The 21175-nt window shown below is 58.4% G+C and overlaps 2 protein-coding genes and 1 long non-coding RNA gene across 4 annotated transcripts; 2 read left to right on the forward strand and 1 right to left on the reverse strand.

The window, feature by feature from the left end:
• Positions 1-274: 274 nt before the first annotated feature.
• Positions 275-8756, forward strand: PLEKHG2 (pleckstrin homology and RhoGEF domain containing G2). Of its 2 annotated transcripts, XM_058674252.1 has the most exons (19): positions 275-854; positions 1276-1544; positions 1624-1724; positions 2281-2347; positions 2472-2518; positions 2751-2901; positions 3150-3287; positions 3409-3609; positions 3901-3993; positions 4094-4180; positions 4328-4361; positions 4444-4545; positions 4634-4681; positions 4764-4802; positions 4932-4948; positions 5124-5300; positions 5400-6312; positions 6393-6541; positions 6641-8756. In XM_058674252.1, exons 1-19 carry the CDS (start codon positions 761-763, stop codon positions 7880-7882), a joined length of 3969 nt encoding a protein of 1322 aa, XP_058530235.1. In that variant the 5' UTR covers positions 275-760; the 3' UTR covers positions 7883-8756. The 2 variants fall into 2 exon arrangements, with proteins under 2 accessions (XP_058530235.1, XP_004595239.2); XM_004595182.2 differs by having other exon boundaries at positions 6393-8756.
• A 6030-nt stretch (positions 8757-14786) lies between these two features.
• RPS16 (ribosomal protein S16) lies at positions 14787-16429 on the reverse strand. The gene is made up of 5 exons (XM_058674180.1): positions 16269-16429; positions 16036-16137; positions 15250-15346; positions 15107-15154; positions 14787-14993 (listed from the first exon to the last, which is right to left on the reverse strand). Exons 1-5 carry the CDS (start codon positions 16314-16316, stop codon positions 14848-14850), a joined length of 441 nt encoding a protein of 146 aa, XP_058530163.1. The 5' UTR covers positions 16317-16429; the 3' UTR covers positions 14787-14847.
• Positions 16430-17759: 1330 nt separating this feature from the next.
• On the forward strand, positions 17760-21171 carry LOC131482213 (uncharacterized). Its single transcript, XR_009246810.1, has 4 exons — positions 17760-17853; positions 17970-18014; positions 20911-20973; positions 21055-21171. It is a non-coding gene; the product is annotated as an uncharacterized LOC131482213 (long non-coding RNA).
• The last annotated feature ends 4 nt before the right edge of the window (positions 21172-21175 follow it).

A 21175-nucleotide genomic window follows, 5' to 3' on the forward strand; every position in this document is an offset into this window, starting at 1 on the left:
CCGTGCGGGACTCCCGCTAGAAGATTCGGGACTCCGTGTACCCCACCCCACCCCTGCCCAGCCCGGCCCGGCCCATCCGCCACTCCGGAGTCGAGGCTGTCCCCGCTCCAACTTAGGACAGAGAGAACTTCTCACCGCTGGACCCCGCGCCACAGGAGCCCCCGGAGCCTGAGCGTGCCCCCCGAAGGCAGGGGCCCTGCCGGGGCCCGGGGAGGTGAGCCCGGAGGCGCGGGCTGGGGGAGGGGCGGCGGGGAACAATGAGGGGGGCGTGCCGGCAGGGGCTCCGCGGGAGAGGGGGGCTCCGGGCGCCCCGGAATCGGCGGTGGCGACGCCGGCGGCCGGCCGGGCGGGGAAGGGAGCCGGCGGCTGGACCCTGGCATCCGGTCCCCCAGCCTCCTCCCCTGGGACCCCGCGGCCTCCCGCCCCCGGCTTTTCCCAGCCCTGCCCCTCGCCCTGCGCTCCAGGCCGCCGAGCCCTGCCGTTCCCAGGAGCCCGGGGCCTCCGCGCCTCTTTGTCTCCACCTCCCCCCAGGCTGGGTCTAGAGGGTCTCTCTTTCTCTCCGTGCCCCCCACCTCTTCCTCGGCTGTCACTTCGGCCTGGGCGCCTCTCCCTGGCTTTGCATGACCCACACCCACACCTGAGGGAGTGTTTGGGCTGCACTTTGTGCCGAGTTTGGGCCGCAGAGGGGCCGGTGGGATCCCCCATGTCAGAAGACCGGTGGGGGATCTTGGCTGCAGGTCGCTGCTGAGTCCGCTCAGCCATGCCCGAGGGAGCCCGGGGACCCAGCCTGGCCAAACGCAGCCTCGGACTTGGGGAGGTGTGTGACTGCCCCGCTGTGTGTGAGACCCGAACAGGTAAGTGTGGGAGCATGAGGCAGGGTGGCGGGTGTGCGGGTGACAGACACCCTGTGTCAGTACGACCTGTGACAGCCCACCCCCACTGGAGCTTGCTGAGCCGCCTTGGTGGGATGGGAGCTTAGGGAGGGATTCTAGGAGGCAGAGAGAGTTAGAGATGAAGAGGAAGGAAAGTCAGCACACGAAGGGAACAGTATGTGGAAAGGCTCAGAGGTGAGGACCAGCCACTTGCTGACCAGTACAGCTGGGGTGTGGCCATTGGGGGGATGGCCTGACTGAGTGAAGAGCTACTTGCCTGGGCCAGGGACGGGGCAGTGGGAGGAGGGGAGTTGTAGGAAAGCCGCTGGCCCGAGGTGGGGGTGGGAGGGGGCGGTGCCAGGGTGCCGGCAGGGGAGATGCCCTGACTGTTCCATGCCCGCAGCCTCCGCCGCCCCCGCCATGGCCTCCCCAAGAGGGTCCGGGAGCTCCACATCTCTGAGCACGGTGGGCTCCGAGGGGGACCCAGCCCCAGCGCCCACTCCAGCCTGCCCCATCTCCAGGCCCGAGCCCCTCCCAGGGCCGCCCATTCGCCTGGATCTGTCGCCCGTGGGCATTGCAGCTTCAGTAAAGCCTTCTAGGCTGGAGCGTGTGGCCCGGGAGATCGTAGAGACGGAGCGGGCCTATGTCCGCGACCTGCGCTGCATTGTGGAGGTGAGGCCGGCTGCCCAGGGCAAGGGCCGCAGATCCCCACCCTGCCCTGTTCCCTGCCATAACTGTGGCACCCCCACAGGACTACCTGGGCCCTCTGCTGGACGGTGGGGTTCTGGACCTGAGTGTGGAGCAGGTGGGCACGCTGTTTGCCAACATTGAAGACATCTACGAGTTCAGCAGGTCAGGGGCAGGTGGAATGGGCAGAGGGTCCCTGGCTGGGGTGGGTGATAGGAGCTGGGGGGGTGTTCATCCAAGCCGCTCCCTGCAGGCTGGCACACAGGACAGCAGGGTTTGGGGTGGGAGCATGATGGGGGGGTGCAAGCCCAGGTGGGGTCTGGCCTCAGGTTGACTTTCAGAACCGTGTCAGGCTTGGGTGTGCCACGAATGCTGGAGTCTGTGGGTCCTGAGGTTGGGGCGGAGTGAGCCTGTGTGGCCAGCTTGTCCTCATTTGCCAGGCTCACCACTGAGAGCTCCTTGTCCCAGGCTTGGTCACCCCAGCCAGGACACTGCCAACCCCCAGGAGCAGGCACAGCCCCTCTGAATGTCCTGGCCAGCTCTCTCAGGGTCATGGAAGGACCCTGGCATCTTCAGGGCTCTTGGGGCTCATGGCATCCCTTTTGACTAGGGGCTGTGGTGCCCCCTGCCTGGTTAAGACATGCCACCCCCCCATTAGAGGACCATTCTTGGGGACATGACAGTCCCCAGGAAGCTCCTCATGACCCTTCTCTGCCCACAGTGAGCTCTTGGAGGACCTAGAGGGTTGTAGCACTGCAGGGGGCATTGCTCAGTGCTTCGTGCAGCGGGTGAGTCAGAGATAGGAGCTGAAGGTGGGGCCTGGGCCGGGCTGCAGGGGAGGAGGAGGCATGGGCAACCCTGGGTGGGAGTGGTGGGCAACTGGGGTCTCCCTGACACCCCTGTCCCTTGCAGAGCGAGGATTTTGACATCTACACATTGTACTGCATGAACTACCCGAGGTGAGGTACCAGGAGCCCCTGCTGGGCTGTGCCCGAGTTGCTGTGCCACCTGCCCCTATCCCCTGACCCCAGCCCACCTGGCTCCATGACTTCTTCCAGGAACGCATCGCCCTCACTGCCCCTCCCCCCTTCCCTGCTCCCTGCGAGGCCCTGACCGCTTCTGAACCTTGGTCATGCCCTGAGCCCTCCCAGCCCTGCCCCCAGCCCCAGCTGACCCATGCTGTGCCCCCAGCTCCCTGGCCCTGCTCCGGGAGCTGGCGCTGTCTCCGCCAGCGGCCATGTGGTTGCAGGAGCGCCAGGCCCAGCTCCGCCACTCGCTGCCCCTGCAGAGCTTCCTGCTGAAGCCTGTACAGCGCATCCTCAAGTACCACCTGCTGCTGCAGGTCAGCCAGGGCCCGGGCTGGAGCAGAGGGGGGCAGAGGGATGTGGCAAGGGTTCCCCACTGACTACCGCCAGGGGGGCACACCATAACCTTCTAACAGGGCTGGAGGAGGCATCTGTCCATCCGTCCTCTGCCTGCCATGCTGGGCACCTGGAGAGGCATCTGCTTGGTGTGGGGCCCAGGGCCAGACACCTGCTGCTTTCCCCGACCTCTACTCTTCCCCCCCCCCCCCCCCCGTGTGCTGGGCAGGAGCTAGGCAAGCACTGGGCCGAGGGCCCTGGGGCCGGGGGCCGCGAGATGGTGGAGGAAGCTATTGTGTCCATGACGGCGGTGGCCTGGTACATCAATGACATGAAGCGCAAGCAAGAGCACGCCGCACGCCTACAGGTGGTCCTCAGGGCGCCATGAGCAAGGCAGGGGAGGGAGTCGGGGTCAGGTCACTCAGGGCTGACCCCTACTTCTTGGCGTGTTTGTGGGGTCCCCCTGACCATGCCCTTGTGCCTGGCAGGAAGTGCAGCGGCGGCTGAGCGGTTGGACCGGCCCGGAGCTCAGTGCCTTTGGGGAGCTGGTGCTGGAGGGTGCATTTCGAGGGGGTGGCGGGGGCGGCCCCCGGCTCCGCGGGGGTGAGCGGCTGCTCTTTCTCTTCTCCCGGATGCTGCTCGTGACCAAGCGGCGTGGGCTGGAATACACCTACAAGGGCCACATCTTTGTGAGTCTGGGGATGGGGCAGCTATTTATGTACCTGTAGGGGTGAGGAAGGGCCGTAGTTTCTCTCAGGTTCCAGAAGGCAGGCAAGGCCAGGCCAGCCGACTCACCAGATAGTGCTGGGTTCAGGCCTGCGCTGGACTTGCCCATAGGGCAGGTGCCAAGGGAGTGAGCCTGCCAGACTCTGTGGTGATGGGAATTGGGGGTACCTTTTAGAGGGTTGGGATCCACACACATCCCCAAGGGTACCTCACTGTATCCATGAGCCGCCACCCCTCTCTGTCCCCTGCCCCAGTGCTGCAACCTGAGCGTGAGTGAGAATCCTCGAGACCCTCTCGGGTTCAAGGTGTCGGATCTGACCATCCCCAAGCACAGGTACCTGCTCCAGGTGAGCACCGTGGGGTGAGGAGGTCTGGGCTGGCAGGATCCTTCTTCACCCCTGGACTTCATCCCTGCCCCTCCTGGCTTCTCCTCCCTGCCACTTCCAGGCCAAGAACCAGGAAGAGAAGAGGCTGTGGATTCATTGCCTGCAGCGCCTCTTCTCTGAGAACCACCCTGCCTCCATCCCAGCCAAGGTATAGCCCCTGCCACCTGCTGGGCTCTGCCAGGTGCCCACCTCGGGTTGTGGTACCACCCACCAGCCATCAGCCGCACCATGTGGTGATTGCAAATGCGCCCTTGGGGACCCCGACCTCCTCAGCCCCTGTCCTTCTGTCTTGCAGGCCAAACAGGTTCTCCTGGAGAATAGCCTGCACTGTGAGTTGGGGCCGAGGTGTGGGAGTACGTGGGGTTACTCCCGCCAGAAAATAAATCGCTAACCCCCCATCTCTCTGCACAGGTGCTCCCAAAAGCAAGCCTATCCCAGAGCCCTTGACGCCCCCGCTCAGCTCCCCACGACCCCGTGAGGCCAGGACATTCACCCCTGGCCGGAGGAGCACAGGTAAAGGAGGCCCCTGTGCCCCTACACTCCACCAGCACCCACTTCCCTGAGTGGACTCACCTCAGGGTCCTGACTGCCTCTCCCACAGCTGCATCTCCAGGCCTCTCTGGGAGTCGCCGTGGTCGCAGACAGTCCGGTGAGTGCCAGCAGCTGTGGTGACTGGGGACCAGGGAGGCAGGGGCATCCCCTGACATCACTATCTGTCTCTCCATCCCCAGAGCCGGTGAAGGACTCCTGTGTCGTATTTGTACAGAACGGTCAGTGAAGGGTCCTTGTTTGTCTCCTGGGGAGGATGCTGGGGAGGGGGGCTGCATCAGGTGCGTGGAGTAACTGGTGCCTGTATCCCTGTTTCTCACCCACTCTCTTCCTCATTGCTCCATGCACAGAGAAGCCTGGAGTCAGGGTAAGGAACACCTGGGCATAGGGGTTGGGTGCCCAGCTCCTGGGGCTGGGGAGAGTTGGGGCACAGCATCCCAGGTAGAGAATGGGTTAGGGTTTGGTCTCCTCCATAAGGGCAGGTGTGCTAGGAGCTCCACCCCACCCCCCGTGGCTTGACCTTGTACACCTGCTGTCCACAGCATGCTGGTAGCGAGGGGGAGCTCTACACACCCACAGAGCCTCAGGTGCCAGGCTCAGCTTCTGGCCCCACTGAGGACCCAGAAGACACGGGACCCCCCACACTGGACCCCTCCGGAACCTCTATCACTGAGGAAATCCTGGAACTGCTGAGCCAGAGAGGCCTCCGCGACCCAGGAGTGAGTCAGGCTTTCCCCTGCTGAGGGCCCTGGAGGGGGGTCCCCCAGTGAGCACACTCACCCTGATCTCTATGTCCCCAACCCCTGTGTCCGCTGCAGCCATCTGCCCACAACATTTCCAAGCTCCCCGGAGACTCCCAAGTGGCAGGTAACAGTGAACCGCTCCCTTTCCAAGCCCTGCCCAGCCGGGACTCTTCAGAGGAAGAGGAGGAAGAGCTGGAGCTGGAAGATCGGGAGCCCTCCCCGCTCCACGTCCTGGAGGGACTGGAGTCTTCCAGTGCGCCTGAAATTCCCAGCATTCCCGGCCTTCTCAGAATCCCCGACGTGCCCAGCCTTCCTGAGATTCCCGGCTGTTCTGAAATTCCCCAAGTGCCCTGCCTTCCCTGTCTCTCGGACATTTCCAGTGTTTTTGAATTACCCTGCCTTCCAGCCATGCCTAGGGTCCCTGACATTCCCAGCCCTCCCGCCCCACCCTGTGACTCCTGGCTCCAGGAGTGTCTGCAGGAGGCGGTGGAGACCCCAGCATCCAGGAGAGAACTGTTCCCCACTGCAAACCATCCCGAGACGCTGGGGGAACTGCCCTTGCAAAGCAGAGCCGAACCAGAGGAACAGGAAGAGGATGACGTGTCTTTCCCAGCCTTCCAGCCTGAGCGTGCCAACAGCCAAGATCAGCCATTCCCAGAGGAGCTGCAATTCCGCTCTTGTTCTGAAATCCGGAGTGCATGGCAGGCCCTGGAGCAGGGGCAGCTGGCCCGGCCAGGCTTCCCAGAGCCGCTGCTCATCTTGGAAGATTCAGACCTGGGAGGGGGTGGCGCGAGTGGGAAAGCAGGCGTTCCAGGTTCCGAAAGGGCAGCATCTCGAGTGCGAGAGTTGGCCCGTCTCTACAGCGAGCGCATCCAGCAGATGCAGCGGGCTGAGACCCGGGCGTCAGCCAACGCGCCCCGCCGCCGGCCAAGGGTCCTTGCCCAGCCGCAGCCAGCCCCCTGCCTGCCGCAGGAGCAGGCTGAGCCAGGTGAGGTTGAAGTGCATGGGCAGTGGAGGTGGCCGCAGCTGGGTGGCTCCATCCTGACTCCGGGCTCTCTTTGCATACAGGGCCCGTGGCTGCCTTTGGACACGTGCTGGTGTGTGAGCTGGCCCTTCCACTGGCCTGCGCCCAGGAGTCTATCCCCCTGGGCCCCGCAGCCCGTGTTCAAGCTGCCACACCTTTGTCTAAGCAGGGTGGCCTCCTAGGTGGCCAGGAGGTGTCAGACCACGGGGGTGCCCATGCTCCGACCATATGGCCTGAGTCAAGAGGCTTCCAGCGGCCGCAGGCTCCAGCTACATCATCTTTGGCCCAACAGGAAGGCCCCCCAGACATCCCTGTGCCAGCTGCCTCAGCTTTGCCTCACCGAGGCCATGTGGAAGTTGAAGTGCCAGCCGCCACTCATCTGGTTGAGCATAGAGGCCAGATGGACATGCAGGTCCCTGAGCAGGAACTTCCCATGGATACCCAACTTGGAGTCCCCCCAGTGTCACCCACGCAGAGCTGCCATCCTGCTGTCACAGCATCAGCCGCCACTCCTTTGCCCAAGCAAGACGACTGCCTGGACACCCAGAGCCCCACCAACATGCCAGTGACTACACAGGGCGGTCCCAGGAATGTGGAGGACCCAGTTGCTGTCAGTGGTGTAGCCATCAACCCTTCGCTCCTGTGTGGAAGCAGCCCAGAACCTCCGATGCCAGCCAGCACCACGCTACCCCTGGCCTGTGACATCCTGGACATCCAGGTTCCAGATACCTCACCTTCGCCTGCCCTGGATGCTCCAGTCCCAGCCAACGCCCCATTCTCCCTGGCCCAAGACCTCTCAGATCTAAACATTTCAGCTGCCGCAGCCTCGTCCCACCCACAGGGCCTCACAGACACACGGGTCAAAGCCCTCCCACTGCTGCCCAGGCAGGGTGACCTCCTGGATATGCAGGAGCTGGCAGCAGAGTCCCTGCTCACTGATACCCGAGCCCCAAGTCTCCCACCTCCACCAGCACCGCATGGCCTCACCAGGGCTGCAGTGGCCTCGGCTCTGCCTAAGCGAGGACCTGCTCTGGACATGGAGGACCTGTCACCCGCTCTGGCTGAGACCACCATGGCTGTGTCCAGACCCCGATGCCATGCGGTCTCTCCTGTGGCCAGGTCCATGTCTTCAGACTTGAGCCCACCCCATAGCCCTCCACCCCCGAGTCGCCAGCTCCTGGGCCCCAGTGCAGCTGCCCTCTCTAGGTACCTGGCAGCCTCATACATCAGCCAGAGCCTGGCTCGGCGCCAGGGGCCCGGGGGAGAGGCCCCCGCAGCTCCCCGGGGCCCTTGGCCTTCCTCTGCCCCCACATCCCGGGCGCCTTCGCCACCACCCCAGCCCCAGCCCCCTCCTCCCCCAGCCCGGCGCCTCAGCTACGCCACCACGGTCAGCATCCAGGTAGGGGGTGGGGGGCGGCTAAGGCCAGCCAAGACCCAGGTCCGGTTGAACCACCCGGCTCTCTTGACGGCCACCCAAGAGCCTATGGGCCTACGCAGGGCCCAGGGAGCTCCTGACACCCCCTTCCACACGTAAACTGGGATTTCCACCTTCCCCTAAGGCTGGGACTACAGCCGGATGCCACAGGCCCCCTGGACTTCGTGCCTGCAGATCCCAGCTGCAGGCCTGCAAATCATAGCAGTGAACAGCTCTCCCTGGCTTGGCCCGACAGGGATGGGTGGCAGGGAGGTGGATTTCATTAATATTTTTTGTTAATGAATACAAAAACTATGTGTGTTTTCCCATTCTGGAGGTGGAGTGGAGGCTGACACACAGGTTCTGAAAAACCTGAGTCCTTTCTGAATAACTGGGTCCACTGCTGCTTAGCCAGGAAAGCTGAATAGCAGCTCAACCAGCCCATGTGTCCCACTGTAGCTCATTTGTACAACTCTTCCCCTGGCATGCAGCCAGCTGTCATCCCATCTCTTCCCTGACTAGCTCTGCCCCACCCCACACTTAGCCTTCCAGCCAGCCATCTGTGCTATCTGTCCCACCAGCTCTTGTCCTTCTGGGCACCGTCTCCCTCTCTGTCAACCCCACTACACTTGCCTCCTCATCCTGGCTCTGGGTACTGTGGTCACAGACTGCTCCTGCAGCGGGGCTCTGGCTGGGAGAAGCTGCTCCCGCCCCTGCCTACATCGCCTTGCTCTCCCAGCCTGGTCTGCATGAATGTCCCAATTCTTGGCCCGCCTACGTCTTAGTCACACCCACCAGCGTGGGACCTGTGCTGCAGAGACAAAAGGCTTTTCTGTGAGGATTCTGCCCCCAACTTCTAGCTGTGGTGTGCCCAGGGACAAAGGGGACAGAGTAAGACAGCCTTGAGTTTGCTGCCCTCACACACTTGTGTCTCCCATGGCGTTTTCTGAGGCATGTGATGGTTGTTGCTTCCTAACTGTATGACCTTCCGCCTCCAGCCAGTCTCACCTGCCACAGCGCCTGGCTCCTAGGCTCATGCCCAAATGCGTCTGAATTTCTGACTGGCCCGGGAACCCTGGCCTCACCAGCCCCAGGATCTGGTCCCAGCCTATTAACTCCAGGATGCGGATTTTAAAGTATAGCTTGAGTGCTGCTGCATACCATGAGCATTACTTGATAGTGAACTCATTCTGCTGTCACAGCATCCCTAAAAGGAAACAGGGATGCCTTTTAATTCTCAGAGATAAGGGAAACTGAGGCATAGGTCTGAGCCCTCCAGTTGGTTGGGCACCTTTCGCATGCCAGGTGCTGTTCTGGCCCCCAGGCTTCCAGCCAGCGCCCATGACCTGGCCCCGAGTGAGTGCCGGCTGGTGCCTGTTACTCAGCACTTACTGAAGGGCCACCGTGCTCCAGGGTCCCTTGACGGCCTGGAACAGACGCCAACACAGCCTCCCCAAGGTCAGGGCTGGGGCCAGCCTTCCCCTCCTCCACTCCCAGCTGAGGCAAAGTTCCCAGCCTGGCCTGGGCTCCCAGCGGCGACGGAATTCCCGGTATTTGAGGAGGAAGGGAAGGGAAGAAGGGCTGTCTACTCCAGGGCCTGGAGCAAGAAAGGGGAGCCAAGCCCCCTCTCTAGATGTGTCCCAGCTGTTCCTCCAAGAGGGGGTCTTGGGCCCTTCTGGGGAGGCCTGGGTGCGGGGTTGGCCACAGACTCATCCTGGTGTTAGAATTCCATCCTGTCCACCTCTTTGTGCCTCAGGATTCATTCTGCCATCTCTTCAGAAGTCCTTCATCAGCAGGCCTGCTGGAGCCCAGGTCCTGAGAGCCACAGCAAAGTTGGACTCAAGAACAGGAGTGGTGCCTGTGGCCCTAACTGGGAGGCCTGGGTTACCACCAGCAAGGCCCAGTGAGGTCCTGCCCCAAACCAGAACCTGCATTGTCTTACCACAAGGGCAGCTGCCCATTCTCACTGGGGAACCCTTGTGCCACCAAGCTCAGCATGACCATGAGGAAGCCTCCAGTGGGAACCCTGGCACCTAGTTAGTGCTCTGTGACTCCCAAAGCTTCAGAGGAGAAAAAAAAAAAATCCTGTGTTTGGGAGTTAGCTCTCTTGCCCGAGGCATGCAGCAAGTGAGCTGCGGAGGCTGGGAACTTCAATCTGGTGGCCTGAGCAGAGTCCACATCATCAAGGGCAAGAAGCTGTCAGGAGCCTCAGCCGGGAACGAGCCCAGCTCACCTGCCGAACCACGTGTCCACACTCCTGTTGCCTTCAGCACTGTCCCTCCCCAAGTTCCTGGCCAGTGGACCTGCTCAGCCTCCCGCAGCCCAGCTTGGTAACTGCATGTGGTTGCAGGGAGCAGATGCATCAGAGTGCAGGACTCCCCAGGGGGGCTGCGGCGTGGTCTAGTGGCTAAAATCCTCACCTTGAATGCGCCGGGATCCCATATGGGCACCGGTTCTAATCCCGGCAGCTCCACTTCCCATCCAGCCCCCTGCTTGTGGCCTGGGAAAGCAGTTGAGGACAGCCCAAAGCTGCTAACTGAAGTAGGGGTCACCCCTCCCCCACATAGCAGTGAGGCTTCCCAAGCGCTCCAGGTTGGTCACCCACTTCCGTTCCAGCTCTATTTGGCGACACATGCTTCACTGCCTGTGACTTCTGGGGAGACGGAAGTGGGCTGTGGTCACTGCAATGCCCCTGCGCTAACAGGCAGTCCAGCAGGTGTTCAGGGAGAGGGGCAAGACTGAACAGTCAACTAGACCCTCAGCCAGCTCCAGCTCAGCTCCAGCAGGCCAGCTGATGTCACCTCCCCCAGGGAGCTCACCTAATGACTCCAGCCTGCCAGGAACAGGTATCTGTCTGATCCCACAAGCCCACGCCTCTGCCCCAGGCTGATTCCAGCCCCTCCCTCCTCAAACTGTGCCCTTTGGAGTAGGTACAGGAGCTTCTGCCCCTGGGACCACACCACCAGCCTGTGATCGTCACTTACCCACCACACACTGGCTCTGGCAAGCTACTCCCTTTCCTCACAAAATAGGGCTGGGGAGCCTCTAAGGTCACTAAATCCACAGCCTAGGCCTGGTGCTATAGTGTAGTGGTTGAGGTCCTCGCCTTGCACGCAAGGGGATCCCATATGGTCACCGGTTCTAATCCCAGTGGCTCCGCTTCCCATCCAGTTCCCTGCTTGTGGCCTGGGAAAGCAGTCAAGGATGGCCCAAAGCCTTGGGGACCCCGCACCCACGTGGGAAACCTGGAAGAGGCTCCTTGCTTTGGATTGACTCAGTGAACCATCGGACAGAAGATCTTCCTGTCTTTCCTATCTGTATATCCGCCTTTCCAATAAAAATAAATCTTTTTAAAAAAAATCCACATTCCTTCCAATTCTTAACATATTTCAGGGCTGCAAAGCATTCATGGAAGAAGGGAAAAGAGAGTGGGGACGGCAGCTGTTGTGAGGCACACACCTAACTTCCTGTCATTGCACCTGGGAGGCAGCCAGGAACCAAGTTACCCACACAGGAAACCCAGGCAAGTTCCTGACTTCAGCCTGGCCCAGCCCTGCAGTGGAAACGTTTTGAGGTTTGCGTAAACTCACAGGTGGAGGCATCTTTGAGGAAATGCTTTTTTGTTGTTGTTGCAAACAGAAGTTTTATTTGTGAGGGGACCACGTGAATGCGGAAAGATGGCCAGAGAGCTGGGAGGTGGGGCGTCTCTGAAAGTTGATGGTCAGACACCAGAGGAAATAAAACCTTTCAAGAATACCTGCTTATGAAAGGCCGAGGGACAGGGAAGTCTTCCAACCACTGGCCTATCCCCAAATGGCCACCAAGGGCCAGGTGGAAACCAGGAGGCTGGCCCCCCATCTGGATCTCCCACCTAAGTGCGGGGGCCCAAGCATTCAGCACCTTCCGAGGCTTTCCCATGTGTCCGTGGGAGCGGCTGGGACAGAAAGCATCACTCATGGCAGCTTAACCGGCTGTGAAACAACTGATCCCATCAGCCAGCATGATGGCTCCTAGCTAAACCTCCACCTGCAAACAGCACTCAGGGACACCAGCTAACGGCCAGCTACCTCACTTGGCATGCAGCTCTCTGCTTGTGGTAGTAGAGGATCACTCAAAGCCTTGGGATCCTGCACCCATGTGGAGACCCAGAAGGTTCTGGCTCCTGATAGGATCAGCTCTGACCACTGTCGGTTTAGGGAGTGAATTGCAGGATGGATGATCTTCTCTCCTTTTGTCTAAATCTTTCAGATTAAGGGCCCTGCGGCGTGGCCTAGTGGCTAAAGTCCTCGCCTTGAAAGCCCCGGGATCCCATATGGGCGTGCCAGTTCTAATCCAGGCAGCTCCATTTCCCATCCAGCTCCCTGCTTGTGGCCTGGGAAAGCAGTTGAGGACGGCCCGAAGCTTTGGGACCCTGCAACCACGTGGGAGACCCAGAAGAGGTTCCTGGCTCCGGGCATCGGATCGGCGCGCACCGGCCGTTGCGACTCACTTGGGGAGTGAATCATTGGATGAAGATCTTCCTGTCTCTCCTCCTCTCTGTATACCTGACTTTGTAATAAAATAAATACATCTTAAAAAATCTTTCAGATTAAAATCCCGTCATATAGCTGCCAGTGCTGCTTCCACCAGTTTGAGTAGACAGTCTCTGCCTCTGTGGAGTAGGATGGGACAGGTGGCAACTGCCAGGTTACTGCCAAGCTTGGACTAGGAGACAGGCCTCCTGGACTCAAGGCCCACACTGTCCTTGTACCTGGTGGGTGTGGAGTGCTATCTGTCTTCACAGCAGACCTACAACTTCCCAGAGAGCCAGGGCAGGACAGCCCAGTGCGATGGACAGCACGAGCACTCAACCATTTTGGCAAGGGACCCTCTGTCCTGCAGGGTCTCTGGCCACCTGCGGGAACGGGGGGGTCCCTCAGAGAAGTCTCTCCTCGACAGCCACCCTTCCCTCAGAGGGGGCAGAGAGGCCTCAGGGCACTGCAAGCCTGAGCAGCAGTTGGATTTTGGAAAAACACTAAACTTCTCTGCTGGTCCTTACTCCACAGAAGGCACAACAGTTGGACATGTCCTCAGAATCTTAAAAAATCCCCCAGGTTAAAGGCCTGCACATCACAATGGAAGGCCTGAGTCGAGCTCAGCGACTGGGCTCCCGTGGCCTATGCTGGAGACAGGGTTGTTCAAGTTCAACGTCTACAGCTTTCCAGAGCCTGGGTCATTCGGTCAAGTGCAAAAGCAGCCAGTGGATAGAAGCTTTCTACACACCAGGTAAATGGTCAAGGAGCCTTAACCAGACCTGCTTGCAGGAGGCCAGAGGTACCAATGATCCAGGACACAACCCAAGGAGGGAGAACAGCAGGACGAGTGCCAGACCATGATGGGAAATACAGAAAAGGCTGACCTGCCCTGAAACTTCAACATGCCAGGACTCAGATGGAAGTCCTTAAGTCTGTGGAAGCCCTCGCACCAGCCTTACAAAGATCTACATCATAGGTTGGCATTATACAAAAATTTGCCAGGGCCCAGCGCAGAAGCCCAGTGGCTTAATTAAGTCTTCCCCTTGAACACACCATGATCTCATTTGGACCCCGCTTCCTATCCAGCTCCCTGCCTATGGCCTGGGAAAGCAGTCAAAAAAAAGCCCAAAGCCTTGGGACCCTGCACCCACATGGGAGACCTAGAAGCCCCTGGCTCTTGGCTTCAAAGTCGACACAGCTACAGGAGTGACTCGGGGAGTGACTCAACGGACATAAGATCTTTCTCTGTATATCTAACTTTCCAAAAAAAAAAAACTTACAAAGGTCTTCCTTTGGGGCACAGCAAGCTAGGCGACTGGCTGCCTGTGACAACAGCATCCTGCCCTGGGAGTCCAAGTCCCTGCTAACGCGCTTGGGAAGGGAGCTGCAGGGGCTCGGGTACTCTGGCTCTTGCGTCCCAGACGATAGAGGCCCAAAGAGCTCCAGAACCCCAGCCTCGCCTGGTGGTCAGCCACTTGAGAAGTCAACTCCCACAGAGAGGTTGTTATTCTGTCTTTCCCACTCTACTCACCCCAGGGCATCTGACCACTAGATAGAGTGGGCCAAGCTGAGGCAGACATCAAACCTAACTGGGAAAGCATCAGAGGCCACCCACACGGGGGATCAAGCTGCCAACTCTTGCGGCCACTTGGGCAGTGAACCAGCCGGAGCATGGAAGAGATCTGTAACTCTACCTTTCAAAGACTGTAAAAGTTAAGACAAGGGCCGACATCACCGTACGGGTTAAACTCTACCCCACGTGGGTGAGATCCTGCTCCCTGCTAACGCACCTGGGGATTGGGAGGCAGCGGAAGATTGCCCCAAGCCTGTCAGCCAGGAGGATGAACCAGGAGCTGCTGGCCACTGAAAAAGTGAATTAGTAGATGGAAGGTCTCAGTATTTCCTCTATAACTTTCAAATACAGAAATCAATCCTTAAAAAAAAGTGAACTGGCACTGAGTGGGTCTTGGACATGATTGGGCACACCTCCATCTAGCAGTCTGCATTATCTCTGGGTTCCCAATTCCATGTTAGCAGAAAGCTCACAGGCAGCAGACGGCTCAGGCACCCAAGCCACTGCCACACTCACAGGAGACTGGCTGAATTCCTGGCTTTAGCCTGGGCCAGGCCTGGCCATGACAGCCATCTGAGTGAACCAACGGATCACAGATCTTTTCAAAGGCCCTAACAAACCTGCAGTCTTAAGTTGGTGCCTTCTTAGTGTCTACCTGGTCTCTTCCTACCCATCTTCAAAGGTCACTATGTATTTCCTTTTTCTTTCCACATGTGCCATGCAAATAACAACAAAGGGATTGAAACTAAAGATCCAGCACTGGTGGGGGACTCGTGACCTCAAAGGGATATATCTCATTCCCTGGACTGACCGGAGTGCAGGCCAGACCACCCCATCCAGCCACATTCGCCAGGTCATCACTCCTGAGACTCCAGGACTGTCCTCCCACGCTCCGTCCTAAGACCCACCATGACAGAAGACCACAGCACAGCTCTCACAACCTTAAAATCCCACAACCTCCATTTATTATAAAGCCAACCCCCGATCCTGGTGCAGGCCTATCGGTAGGATTTCTGGTAGCGAGCGCGGGCGCCAGGGCCTCCAAACTTCTTGGACTCGCAGCGGCGGGGATCAGCAACCAGCAGGGTACGGTCATACTGGATCAGGATGTCTTTGATCTCCTTCTTGGAAGCCTCATCCACATCTGGAGATGAGAACAGGACAGTCCAGACCCCATGGGGACACCTTGGCCACAGGGCACACCCACAGCAGCGGCCCAGTCTGTCCCCTGCAAAGGACCCATGCCCGCTCACTCACATTTCTGGTAATAGGCCACCAGCGCTTTGGAGATGGACTGGCGGATGGCTGGAGGGAAGACACATAGCAGATGGCTCGTGAATTTCCTGAAGGCTCTGTGCCCACAGGGTTCCCTCACACCCGCGCCCACCTCCAACACTCACCATAGATCTGCGCCACGTGACCACCACCCTTCACACGGACACGGATGTCCACGCCGGCAAACCTCTCCTTGCCCAGAAGCAGGACGGGCTCCAAAAGCTGGGGGGACAGGGGTGCCCAGAGGAATAAGCTTGGCCACCCCAAGTATTCACTCCTCATTTCTGTGAGGCTCAGGAATGCCCTCACCAGCTTCCACGCCAAACTGGAAGGGGGCCTCACTGTGGCTGCACGCCCCGCTCCACCAGTAGAGCCAGAACCGGGAATAACATAGCAGAAGGCTCCCTCCAGGTGTCCCCACTCAGGACCTGAGATCCCCCCAATGTGTTCTGGAAACACCCCCAAATTCCCTCGCAGGTTGGGAGCCGGGGGTGTGGGCCCCCAAGTGCAACAGAATGCACTGGCGCCAACCGTCCTGGTATCCAGCCACACGATTCACAATCAGCCACCCAAGAGGTTCCCGAAGCCCTCATCTTTTTATCCTACAAAGCAGCTGAGCTATTGTGTTGTCTGACACTTCCCCACATTCAAACTTTGGATATTTGAAATTCAGCACCAACACAACCTTCTGCTTACAAAGCCCAGTATGGTACTCACATCTCGGCCTACTTTCTGCCCCACCCACAATCTATGTTAGATATAATTGCTGCTCTCAAAACCAACCTCCCACTTTCCCTCCCCCAAATTTTTCTCTTTTTAGTGCTTCTGAACCGCGAGCTCCGTCTACGTCGCTGTTTCCACCCGGCGGGGGTCTTTCGACCCTTGCCGACCCCCAGAACCCGACCCAGCACCTTGTACTGCAGCGTGCGCGGCTCGATCATCTCCAGCGGCCGCCCGTTCACCTTGATGAGCCCGTTGCCCCGTTTGCAGTGAGCCACAGCCGTGGCCGTCTTCTGCAGAGAGCAAGCAGGGGAGCCGGCGAGAGGCGCGTGAGCAGCCGGGCTCATGGCGACCCAGGCCTCGCCTCCCCGCCCGCCCCGCAGGCCTCCCCCCCAACACACGCGTCCCCTAACTCCAGACCCACCTTGCGTCCGAAGACCTGCACGGACTGGAGCGGCCCCTTGGACGGCATGGCTGCAGATTGCGAGCACGCGATCCGGACCTCGAGGCGCCACTACCGGAAAAGGAAACTTCGCGGCCACCCCAGCCGATTTTCTGGGTCTGCGCAGGCGCCGTAGGAGTCGCGTCGCGACGCGAGCGGTGCTTTACGGCTCACGTGGGCAACGAAGGGGTGTGGCCTCTGGACTGGCGGCGGGAAGGTCCCGCCCCGGAAACGTAGGCGGTGTGGCCTGCTTGCGTGGGGCGGGGCTTGAGCTGCGCGTCACGACCCCGGAAGACGCGGCTGTGAGGAAACCCTGTGTGTGGGATCCCTTGTTCGCAGTGTTTTCCTCCAGTTTAAGATTCCAGACGCCGAACCCCCCAAAGTCCACGTCCTCTCAGAGTCCTCTCCTCGAATTCTGGCCACTTCAAAACCCCGTCTCTCCGAATCTGCCTTTCGCTGGGATTTCCTCTCTGGCTACTGCCGCCCCTTCGGTTGCCCGTCTCCTTAGAGACCCTGACCCCACAATCCCGCCGCATCGGGGTCCCTACGCTTGAACTTCCGTTGCTGTAGAATCTCACGGACCATCTCTTCCAATGTAAACATATGTGCTGCTGAAGTGAGCACCCCAGGTCTTCAATTTACTTCCTCCCCAAGTCACTGTCTGTGCCCCAGCCCCACCTGAGGAACCCCAGAATTCAGAATTGTCCCTGTTTTCCCTGGACATCGTCCCTCAGCCTAGCAACTTGTCCCTCTTAGGCTGTTATCTCCTAACAGCACAGCTGGGTGTGGGGAAGGACAAGGTTCAAGGGGCGTGGTGGCTCTCCCTACGCCAGAGGAGGGTGAAGGCTTCCTCCAGATTGGAGGTCAGGCCTGGGGCCAGAGGGAGGATCCTCCGAAAGGGTGAGAGAGGGAAAGAGGGGGTGCTGGGCGGGAGGAGTGGAGGGCCTCTGACACTAACAACCCAGAGGGGCAGGTACCTGTGGAGAAAGACAAAGAACAAAAAGCCAGAGCAGAAAGGAGAGAGGCTGGGTCAGTCAGACATGGACTCAGAATGCCAAGGGCAAGGGAGCTCAGACAGGTGCAGGCAGGTCCAGGGAGGCCCAGGGATTCTGGAAAACCTGATATGAACAGTATGAGATGAGAGTCGAGCTGTTGACCTGGATAAGGCCTGGCACGGACATTTTCCAGCCAGATAGACGGGGGACGCTTGCACTGTTAGAAGTTCAAACCCTCAAGCCCCAATGGGGGCAGATCTTGCAGTCTCCATCCTCTGTGGGCACCATCTCCCTAGGCGGTGCTCAAGTACCTGTGGCTTGCGCAGTGCTGACAGCAGAGTGGAGGCAGCTGGCCTCACCCACCTCAAGTCCTTCCACCTGCTCTCTCTTTTTTTCTTTTTTTTTTTTTCCAGGATCATAGGTCGGGGACCGCAGAAAGCCTTGGAGTGGGCAAGGTGCCCATGTGGCCTCTCTGGACCATCCTCCTGCTTGGGGGGCTCTTGGGAGGTCTGGGAACCCCCCTCTGCCGGAGAGAACCATTTTATTTCCTCTTGGCTATCATGAAGATGTTGGTGAGGGAAGGCGGAGCCGGCAGACAGGGTGGTTGAGGGGGCTCAGGGTGGGGAGGTGTGTGTATGAGAGCCCGTGGGCTTTTTTTTCATTTCTTGCCTTTTCCTAAAAATTGTAGGGAGACCAAAGTGATGGCACCCTGTACACTCCAGGGGATCTCTCGGTGAGTGTGTCACTGGCTCCTCCCTGCCCTGGACGCTCGGGAAGGACCCATTGGCCTTGGGTGTCTGTGGACGCACACATGCAGACACACACACGCACACGTTCTGGAGCAGAGGAAGGTGGTCCATACACTGGCCCTAACTCCCATCTGACAAATGTGTTCCCTGCTGTCTCTAGCACCTAGAACTAGGTGACTGACACCAAATAGCAGGTGATGATGGTGATGTTACACTGAAATAGTGCTTGCTGCTGCTGGGTGGTAGTCTCCTTCAAAGACTGTGAGTCAAGTAGATTATCTACCCTTTATCACATTTCCATTTATTGGGCCAGCATTGTGTCCTAGCAGGCTGGACCTATGCTGCAATACAGATATTCCATATGGAAGCTGGTTTTGAGTTCCCACTGTTCCCACTTCCAATCCAACTCCCTACTAATGTTCCTAGGTCCCTGCATGCATGTGGAAGACCCAGAAGATCTGAGTTCCTGACTTCAGCTTGACCCAGCCCTGGCTATTAAAGGCCATTTGGGCACTCAGTGTGGTAGCCTAGAGGCTAAAGGCCTCGCCTTGCATGTGCGGGCATCCCCTATGGGCACCGATTCTAATCCTGACGGCCCCACTTCCCATCCAGCTCCCTGCCTGTGACCTGGGAAAGTAGTCGAGGACGGCCATAGCCTTGGGACCTTGCACCCACGTGGGCGACCCAGAGGAGGCTCCTGGCTCCTGATCGGCTCCGTTCCACTGTTGCGGCTCACTTGGGGAGTAAATCATTCAGTGGAAGATCTTCCTATCTCTCCTTCTCTGTATATATCTGACTTTCCAATAAAAATAAATAAATCTTTTTTAAAAAGCCATTTGGAGAGTGAACCAACAGATGGAGAATTCCTTCTTTTCCCCTCTCTCTGAGTTTGCCTTTCAAATACATAAAACAGAATTTTTATTTAAAGGTTTTTTATATTTATTGGGAAGTGAGATTTACACAGGTAAGGAGAGACAGAGAGAAAGATCTTCTGTCTGTGAGCTTACTCCCCAGGCAGCTGCAACAGACAGAACTGAGCTGATCTGACGCCAGGAGCTTTTTCTGGGTCTCCCATGTGGATGCAGGATCCCCAGGCTTTGGGCCATTCTCTACTACTTTCCCAGGCAACAGGCAGGGAGCTGGATGGGAAGTGGAGCCACTGGGACACAAACCAGTGCCAATAGGATCCTGGCACATACAAAGTAAGGGTTTAGCAACTGAGCCATTCTACCAGACCCCCAAACATAAATCTTAAATTTAAAAAACTCCACTTTACTTGATAGGCAGGGAGATAGAGACAGAGTGGACTCCCATCTGCTGCTTTACTCTCCCGATGTTGCTAGGGTGGGCCAGGTACTAGCCAGGAACGTGGGACTCAAACCGTGTCTCCCACATGGGGACAGACAGCCAACTAGTTGAGTCTGTCCTGTTGCCTCCCAGGGTGTACATCAGTAAGAAACAGGCCTCCAGGCAGGCTCTCCAATATAGGATGTGGCTGTCCCAGGTGTGGCCTTAGCTGCTGCCCCAAATACCCTTGTAGATGCAGAGCTGACTGGATTCTGTACCAACCCTGTTAACTTTGCACGACCATCAAGTGTGGATAGGAGTTACACCCTGCACAAAGATCACACATCCATGCAGTCAGTATCTTGGGCATTGTAGACTTATATGTTTGTTAATTTCTGGGAGATGGCAGTAAGTTACCTTAATTTTTTTAAAGATTTATTAATTTTTACTGGAAAGGCAGATAAACAGATAAGAGGAAAGACAGAGAGGAAGATCTTCCATCCAATGGTTCACTCCCCAAATGGCCACAACAGCCAGAGTTGAGTGTGTCTGAAGCAAGGAGCTAGGAGTTTCTTCTGGGTCTCCCACGTGGGTGCAGGGTCCCAAGGCTTTGGGCCATCCTCAACTGCTTTCCCAGGCCACAAGCAGGGAGCTGGATGGGAAGCAGGGCTGCCGGGATTAGAATCGGTGCCCATATGGGATCCCAGCACGTCCAAGGCAAGGATTTTAGCTGCTGGGTCACCATGCCGGGCCCAAGATACCTTATTCTAACAAAAGATACCTTATTCTGGTTTCTCTTCAGATCGTATAAATCTTTCACCTTTTCACTAATAAAAACCAGCATGTGAGGGCAGACATTGGGCACAAGAGTGAAGAGCTAGCATGGCTCCATCCCATACTAGAGTACACAGTTTCAAACCCTGCTCACCTCCTGCCTGCAGTTTCCTACCAACTGGAACCCAAAGCCTTGGGACCCTGTACCCACCTGGAACACCCAGGAGAAGCTGCTGGCTCCTGATTGGCCAGTTCCAGCCATAGTGGCCACTTGGGAGTGAATCAGAAGATGAAAGATCTTTCTCTGATTTTTCAACCCTCATTTTACAGATGAGGAAATTTCAGGCCCAAAGAGCTGAAAAAGCTTGTCCTAGGCCATAGGCCAACAATTCTAGGAGGGACGATTTGGGGTCAAGCCCTCATCCAGAGGTAGCATGTCATTCTGTCCCCACAGGTGTGTCCTGTGGAGAGCCTGGGCTGCTTCCGGCTGGAGCTGGCTGTGATCGGGTTTGAGGAGGGCCCATCTGTGGGAATGGCTGTGTTCCGGCTGCAGCGCCTGCTAGATGCCTTGGGGGCCCGGTTGTGGGTGGCCAGCCAGGGTCCCTGCCTGCCTTGCGAAGGACACCCCCAGAGACCGGTTCCCCTCTTTCTGGCCAAACTCTTGGAGTTGTTGCAGGGGGCATGTGCTCAACAAACATTCACAGCATAAGCCTTGGAGGATGCAGCCCCCCCCCCCCACACCAGGTATCTCTGGAGAGAGGGAGGAAATGAGGGCTCGGGGCCCCAACTCTCAAAGCTTCAAGTTTGTTTTCCTTGTAGGTCAGATGGCCCCAGCCAGAGCCCCACAGGCCAAGAGGAAGAGGAGGGGAGAGGAACCAGAAGGTAAGTTCTGCCTCCCACCTCCTGGGGCATGGCAACCCGCAACTCACCCCCTCCCGCTTCCATTCTCTCACTCTCTTCCAGATCCTCCTCTCTCCCCCAGAGGGACAGGCGGCTCCTGGACATCCTCTCAGCCCATCCTCATCCCTCCAGACCAGGGAGAGGCCTGCAGCTCGGGTCCCTGGCTGTAGGTAGTGGCCGGGGG

The sequence above is a fragment of the Ochotona princeps genome, chromosome 16 (genome assembly GCF_030435755.1).
Source record: "Ochotona princeps isolate mOchPri1 chromosome 16, mOchPri1.hap1, whole genome shotgun sequence".
Classification (NCBI taxonomy): domain Eukaryota; kingdom Metazoa; phylum Chordata; class Mammalia; order Lagomorpha; family Ochotonidae; genus Ochotona; species Ochotona princeps.

Coding starts and splice junctions, on each gene's coding strand:
- PLEKHG2 (XM_004595182.2), top strand. CDS start 761: ATGCCCGAGGGAGCCCGGGGACCCAGCCTGGCCAAACGCAGCCTCGGA. Junction 3,288..3,408: donor AGCACGCCGCACGCCTACAG/GTGGTCCTCAGG, acceptor TGTGCCTGGCAG/GAAGTGCAGCGGCGGCTGAG. Junction 6,313..6,392: donor GCAGGAGCAGGCTGAGCCAG/GTGAGGTTGAAG, acceptor CTTTGCATACAG/GGCCCGTGGCTGCCTTTGGA.
- RPS16 (XM_058674180.1), bottom strand. CDS start 16,316: ATGCCGTCCAAGGGGCCGCTCCAGTCCGTGCAGGTCTTCGGACGCAAG. Junction 15,347..16,035: donor CGCGCACGCTGCAGTACAAG/GTGCTGGGTCGG, acceptor CTGTCCCCCCAG/CTTTTGGAGCCCGTCCTGCT. Junction 14,994..15,106: donor GGTGGCCTATTACCAGAAAT/GTGAGTGAGCGG, acceptor TCTCATCTCCAG/ATGTGGATGAGGCTTCCAAG.